This window comes from Oncorhynchus clarkii, chromosome 10, assembly GCF_045791955.1.
Source record: "Oncorhynchus clarkii lewisi isolate Uvic-CL-2024 chromosome 10, UVic_Ocla_1.0, whole genome shotgun sequence".
Lineage (NCBI taxonomy): Eukaryota > Metazoa > Chordata > Actinopteri > Salmoniformes > Salmonidae > Oncorhynchus > Oncorhynchus clarkii.
The window spans coordinates 76,580,199-76,587,698 of NC_092156.1; the positions used below are offsets into that span (position 1 = coordinate 76,580,199).

Below are 7,500 nucleotides of genomic sequence, written 5' to 3' on the forward strand. Positions count from 1 at the left end.
TGTGTGTGTTCCAGGTGTGAGTGTTGTATTAACAGTGTGTGTGTGTTCCAGGTGTGAGTGTTGTATTAACAGTGTGTGTGTGTGTGTGTGTGTGTGCTCCAGGTGTGAGTGTTGTATTAACAGTGTGTGTGTGTTCCAGGTGTGAGTGTTGTATTAACAGTGTGTGTGTGTGTGTGTGTGTGTTCCAGGTGTGAGTGTTGTATTAACTGTGTGTGTGTGTTCCAGGTGTGAGTGTTGTATTAACTGTGTGTGTGTGTGTGTGTGTGCTCCAGGTGTGAGTGTTGTATTAACTGTGTGTGTGTGTTCCAGGTGTGACTGTTGTATTAACAGTGTGTGTGTGTGTGTGTGTGTGTGTGTGTGTGTGTGTGTGTGTGTGTGTGTGTGTGTGTGTGTGTGTGCTCCAGGTGTGAGTGTTGTATTAACAGTGTGTGTGTGTGTGTTCCAGGTGTGAGTGTTGTATTAACAGTGTGTGTGTGTGTGTGTGTTCCAGGTGTGAGTGTTGTATTAACAGTGTGTGTGTGTGTGTGTGTGCTCCAGGTGTGAGTGTTGTATTAACAGTGTGTGTGTTCCATGTGTGAGTGTTGTATTAACAGTGTGTGTGTGTGTGTTCCAGGTGTGAGTGTTGTATTAACAGTGTGTGTGTGTTCCAGGTGTGAGTGTTGTATTAACAGTGTGTGTGGGTGTGTGTGTGTTCCAGGTGTGAGTGTTGTATTAACTGTGTGTGTGTGTTCCAGGTGTGAGTGTTGTATTAACTGTGTGTGTGTGTTCCAGGTGTGAGTGTTGTATTAACAGTGTGTGTGTGTGTTCCAGGTGTGAGTGTTGTATTAACAGTGTGTGTGTGTTCCAGGTGTGAGTGTTGTATTAACAGTATGTGTGTGTGTGTGTGTGTTCCAGGTGTGAGTGTTGTATTAACTATGTGTGTGTGTTCCAGGTGTGAGTGTTGTATTAACTGTGTGTGTGTGTGTGTGTGTGCTCCAGGTGTGAGTGTTGTATTAACTGTGTGTGTGTGTTCCAGGTGTAAATGTTGTATTAACAGTGTGTGTGTGTGTGTATGTGTGTGTGTGTGTGCTCCAGGTGTGAGTGTTGTATTAACAGTGTGTGTGTGTGTGTTCCAGGTGTGAGTGTTGTATTAACAGTGTGTGTGTGTGTGTGTGTGCTCCAGGTGTGAGTGTTGTATTAACAGTGTGTGTGTGTTCCAGGTGTGAGTGTTGTATTAACAGTGTGTGTGTTCCATGTGTGAGTGTTGTATTAACAGTGTGTGTGTGTGTGTTCCAGGTGTGAGTGTTGTATTAACAGTGTGTGTGTGTGTGTGTGTGTGTGTTCCAGGTGTGAGTGTTGTATTAACAGTGTGTGTGTGTGTGTTCCAGGTGTGAGTGTTGTATTAACAGTGTGTGTGTGTGTGTGTGTGTTCCAGGTGTGAGTGTTGTATTAACAGTGTGTGTGTGTGTGTTCCAGGTGTGAGTGTTGTATTAACAGTGTGTGTGTGTGTGTTCCAGGTGGGAGTGTTGTATTAACAGTGTGTGTGTGTGTGTGTGTTCCAGGTGTGAGTGTTGTATTAACAGTGTGTGTGTGTGTGTGTGTGCTCCAGGTGTGAGTGTTGTATTAACAGTGTGTGTGTGTGTGTTCCAGGTGTGAGTGTTGTATTAACAGTGTGTGTGTGTGTGTGTGTGTGTTCCAGGTGTGAGTGTTGTATTGACAGTGTGTGTGTGTTCCAGGTGTGAGTGTTGTATTAACAGTGTGTGTGTGTGTTCCAGGTGTGAGTGTTGTATTAACAGTGTGTGTGTGTGTTCCAGGTGTGAGTGTTGTATTAACAGTGTGTGTGTGTGTTCCAGGTGTGAGTGTTGTATTAACAGTGTGTGTGTGTGTTCCAGGTGTGAGTGTTGTATTAACAGTGTGTGTGTGTGTTCCAGGTGTGAGTGTTGTATTAACAGTGTGTGTGTGTGTTCCAGGTGTGAGTGTTGTATTAACAGTGTGTGTGCTCCAGGTGTGAGTGTTGTATTAACAGTGTGTGTGTGTGTGTGTGTGCTCCAGGTGTGAGTGTTGTATTAACAGTGTGTGTGTGTGTGCTCCAGGTGTGAGTGTTGTATTAACAGTGTGTGTGTGTGTTCCAGGTGTGAGTGTTTTATTAACAGTGTGTGTGCTCCAGGTGTGAGTGTTGTATTAACAGTGTGTGTGTGTGTGTGTGTTCCAGGTGTAGGTGTTGTATTAACAGTGTGTGTGTGTGTGTGTTCCAGGTGTGAGTGTTGTATTAACAGTGTGTGTGTGTGTTCCAGGTGTGATTGTTGTATTAAGAGTGTGTGTGTTCCAGGTGTGAGTGTTGTATTAACAGTGTGTGTGTTCCAGGTGTGAGTGTTGTATTAACATTATGTGTGTGTGTTCCAGGTGTGAGTGTTGTATTAACAGTGTGTGTGTGTGTTCCAGGTGTGAGTGTTGTATTAACAGTGTGTGTGTGTGGGTGTGTGTGTGTGTGTGTGTGTGTGTGCTCCAGGTGTGAGTGTTGTATTAACAGTGTGTGTGTGTGTTCCAGGTGTGAGTGTTGTATTAACAGTGTGTGTGTGTGTGTGTATGTGTGTGTGTGTGTGTGTGTGTGTGTGTGTGCTCCAGGTGTGAGTGTTGTATTAACAGTGTGTGTGTGTGTGTTCCAGGTGTGAGTGTTGTATTAACAGTGTGTGTGTGTGTGTGTGTGTGTTCCAGGTGTGAGTGTTGTATTAACAGTGTGTGTGTGTGTTCCATGTGTGAGTGTTGTATTAACAGTGTGTGTGTGTGTGTGTGTTCCAGGTGTGAGTGTTGTATTAACAGTGTGTGTGTGTGTGTTCCAGGTGTGAGTGTTGTATTAACAGTGTGTGTGTGTGTGTGTGTGTGTGTGCTCCAGGTGTGAGTGTTGTATTAACAGTGTGTGTGTGTGTATTCCAGGTGTGAGTGTTGTATTAACAGTGTGTGTGTGTGTTCCAGGTGTGAGTGTTGTATTAACAGTGTGTGTGTTCCAGGTGTGAGTGTTGTATTAACAGTGTGTGTGTGTGTGTTACAGGTGTGAGTGTTGTATTAACAGTGTGTGTGTGTGTTCCAGGTGTGAGTTGTGTATTAACAGTGTGTGTGTGTGTTCCAGGTGTGAGTGTTGTATTAACAGTGTGTGTGTGTGTGTGTGTGTGTGTGTTCCAGGTGTGAGTGTTGTATTAACAGTGTGTGTGTGTGTGTGTGTGTGTTCCAGGTGTGAGTGTTGTATTAACAGTGTGTGTGTGTGTGTTCCAGGTGTGAGTGTTGTATTAACAGTGTGTGTGTGTGTTCCAGGTGTGAGTGTTGTATTAACAGTGTGTGTGTGTGTGTGTTCCAGGTGTGAGTGTTGTATTAACAGTGTGTGTGTGTGTGTTCCAGGTGTGAGTGTTGTATTAACTGTGTGTGTGTTCCAGGTGTGAGTGTTGTATTAACTGTGTGTGTGTTCCAGGTGTGAGTGTTGTATTAACAGTGTGTGTGTGTGTTCCAGGTGTGAGTGTACCCCGGGCTACGTGGGGGATCAGTGTGAGTGTTGTATTAACAGTGTGTGTGTGTGTGTTCCAGGTGTGAGTGTTGTATTAACAGTGTGTGTGTTCCAGGTGTGAGTGTTGTATTAACAGTGTGTGTGTGTGTGTGTGTGTGTGTGTGTGTGTGTGTGCTCCAGGTGTGAGTGTTGTATTAACAGTGTGTGTGTGTGTGTTCCAGGTGTGAGTGTTGTATTAACAGTGTGTGTGTGTGTGTGTGTGTGTTCCAGGTGTGAGTGTTGTATTAACAGTGTGTGTGTGTGTGTGTGTGTTCCAGGTGTGAGTGTTGTATTAACAGTGTGTGTGTGTGTTCCAGGTGTGAGTGTTGTATTAACAGTGTGTGTGTGTGTTCCAGGTGTGAGTGTTGTATTAACAGTGTGTGTGTGTGTGTGTGTGTGTGTGTGTGTGTGCTCCAGGTGTGAGTGTTGTATTAACAGTGTGTGTGTGTGTGTTCCAGGTGTGAGTGTTGTATTAACAGTGTGTATGTGTGTGTGTGTGTTCCAGGTGTGAGTGTTGTATTAACAGTGTGTGTGTGTGTTCCATGTGTGAGTGTTGTATTAACAGTGTGTGTGTGTGTGTGTGTGTGTGTTCCAGGTGTGAGTGTTGTATTAACAGTGTGTGTGTGTGTTCCAGGTGTGAGTGTTGTATTAACAGTGTGTGTGTGTGTGTTCCAGGTGTGAGTGTTGTATTAACAGTGTGTGTGTGTGTTCCAGGTGTGAGTTTTGTATTAACAGTGTGTGTGTGTGTTCCAGGTGTGAGTGTTGTATTAACAGTGTGTGTGTGTGTGTGTGTTCCAGGTGTGAGTGTTGTATTAACAGTGTGTGTGTGTGTGTGTGTGTGTGTTCCAGGTGTGAGTGTTGTATTAACAGTGTGTGTGTGTGTGTTCCAGGTGTGAGTGTTGTATTAACAGTGTGTGTGTGTGTTCCAGGTGTGAGTGTTGTATTAACAGTGTGTGTGTGTGTGTGTTCCAGGTGTGAGTGTTGTATTAACAGTGTGTGTGTGTGTTCCAGGTGTGAGTGTTGTATTAACTGTGTGTGTGTTCCAGGTGTGAGTGTTGTATTATCTGTGTGTGTGTTCCAGGTGTGAGTGTTGTATTAACAGTGTGTGTGTGTGTGTTCCAGGTGTGAGTGTACCCCGGGCTACGTGGGGGATCAGTGTGAGTGTTGTATTAACAGTGTGTGTGTGTGTGTTCCAGGTGTGAGTGTTGTATTAACAGTGTGTGTGTTCCAGGTGTGAGTGTACCCCGGGCTACGTGGGGGATCAGTGTGAGCTGGACTATGATGACTGTGAGGAGAACAAGTGTCAGAACGGAGCTCAGTGCATTGATGATGCGGTCAACGGATACACCTGTGTCTGTCCTGAGGGATACAGGTAACAGGACACACACACACACGCACACGCACACGCACACACACATACAGTACTAGTCAGAAGTTTGGACACACCTACTCATTCCAGGGTTTTTCTTCATTTTTACTATTTTCTACATTGTATAATAAGAGTGAAGACATCAACACTATGAAATAACACATATGGAATCATGTAGTAACCAACAAAGTGTTAAACAAATCAAAATATATTTTTATATTTGAGATTCTTCAAAGTATCCACCCTTTTCCTTGATGACAGTTTTCCACACTCTTGGCATTCTCTCAACCAGCTTCATGAGGTAGTCACCTGGAATGCATTTCAATTAACAGCTGTGCCTTAAGTTAATTTGTGGAATTTCTTTCCTTCTGAATGAGTTTGAGCCAATTAGTTGTGTTGTGACAAGGTAGGGGGGTAAACAGAAGACAGACCTATTTGGTAAAAGACCAAGTCCATATTATGGCAAGAACAACTCAAATAAGCAAAGAGAAACGACAGTCCATCAATACTTTAAGAGATGAAGGTCAGTCATTCTGGAAAATGTCAAGAAAGTTTCTTCAAGTGCCGTCGCTAAAACCACCAAGCGCCATGATGAACCTGTCTCTCATGAGGACCGCCACAGGAAAGACCCAGAGTTACCTCTGCTGCAGTCAACCTGAACGTTCATGAAAAATAAATTGTATCATAAAAAAATATGTTTTTATACATTTGCAAACATTTCTAAAAGCCTGTTTTTTCAGTCTGTAGGGGTAGTTAACCTGAACGTTCATGATGAGGTAGGGGCTGGTTTAGTACCAGTCTGTAGGGGTAGTTAACCTGTTATCCTGAACGTTCATGATGAGGTAGGGGCTGGTTTAGTACCAGTCTGTAGGGGTAGTTAACCTGAACGTTCATGATGAGGTAGGGGCTGGTTTAGTACCAGTCTGTAGGGGTAGTTAACCTGAACGTTCATGATGAGGTAGGGGCTGGTTTAGTACCAGTCTGTAGGGGTAGTTAACCTGAACGTTCATGATGAGGTAGGGGCTGGTTTAGTACCAGTCTGTAGGGGTAGTTATCCTGAACGTTCATGATGAGGTAGGGGCTGGTTTAGTACCAGTCTGTAGGGGTAGTTAACCTGAACGTTCATGATGAGGTAGGGGCTGGTTTAGTACCAGTCTGTAGGGGTAGTTAACCTGTTATCCTGAACGTTCATGATGAGGTAGGGGCTGGTTTAGTACCAGTCTGTAGGGGTAGTTATCCTGAACGTTCATGATGAGGTAGGGGCTGGTTTAGTACCAGTCTGTAGGGGTAGTTAACCTGTTAACCTGAACGTTCATGATGAGGTAGGGGCTGGTTTAGTACCAGTCTGTAGGGGTAGTTAACCTGAACGTTCATGATGAGGTAGGGGCTGGTTTAGTACCAGTCTGTAGGGGTAGTTAACCTGAACGTTCATGATGAGGTAGGGGCTGGTTTAGTACCAGTCTGTAGGGGTAGTTAACCTGTTATCCTGAACGTTCATGATGAGGTAGGGGCTGGTTTAGTACCAGTCTGTAGGGGTAGTTATCCTGAACGTTCATGATGAGGTAGGGGCTGGTTTAGTACCAGTCTGTAGGGGTAGTTAACCTGAACGTTCATGATGAGGTAGGGGCTGGTTTAGTACCAGTCTGTAGGGGTAGTTAACCTGAACGTTCATGATGAGGTAGGGGCTGGTTTAGTACCAGTCTGTAGGGGCAGTTAACCTGAACATTCATGATGAGGTAGGGGCTGGTTTAGTACCAGTCTGTAGGGGTAGTTAACCTGAACGTTCATGATGAGGTAGGGGCTGGTTTAGTACCAGTCTGTAGGGGTAGTTAACCTGAACGTTCATGATGAGGTAGGGGCTGGTTTAGTACCAGTCTGTAGGGGTAGTTAACCTGTTATCCTGAACGTTCATGATGAGGTAGGGGCTGGTTTAGTACCTGTCTGTAGGTGTAGTTATCCTGTAGCACCACCTTGTGGCTCATATGTAGAACAGAATCAGACATTTAGAACAGAACAACAGAATAGAACAGAACAGGAGCAGAGTAGAACAGAATAGAACAGAACAGGAGCAGAACAGGAGCAGAATAGAACAGAACAGGAGCAGAACAGGAGCAGAATAGAACAGAACAGGAGCAGAACAGGAGCAGAATAGAACAGAACAGGAGCAGAACAGAACAGAACAGGAGCAGAATAGAACAGAACAGGAGCAGCATAGAACAGAACAGGAGCAGAACAGGAGCAGAATAGAACAGAACAGGAGCAGAACAGGAGCAGAACAGGAGCAGAACAGAACAGACCAGGAGCAGAACAGGAGCAGAATAGAACAGAACAGGAGCAGAGTAGAACAGAATAGAACAGAACAGGAGCAGAACAGGAGCAGAACAGGAGCAGAACAGAACAGACCAGGAGCAGAACAGGAGCAGAACAGACCAGGAGCAGAACAGGAGCAGAACATACCAAACCAGGAGCAGAACAGACCAGCAGCAGACCAGGAGCAGAGTAGAACAGACCAGGAGCAGAATAGAGCAGACCAGGAGCAGAATAGAGCAGAACAGGAGCAGAATAGAGCAGAACAGGAGCAGAGTAGAACAGAACAGGAGCAGAACAGAACAGGAGC

The 7,500-nt window shown here is 44.9% G+C and overlaps 1 protein-coding gene across 1 annotated transcript in view; it reads left to right on the plus strand.

Moving 5' to 3' along the window:
- Positions 1–7,500, plus strand: part of LOC139419351 (slit homolog 2 protein-like) — a 110,499-nt gene that overhangs the window by 92,757 nt on the left and 10,242 nt on the right. The window contains exon 29 of the mRNA XM_071169291.1: positions 4,746–4,886. Coding sequence (XP_071025392.1) covers positions 4,746–4,886 — 141 coding nt within the window. The remainder of the gene's footprint in view (positions 1–4,745; positions 4,887–7,500) is intronic.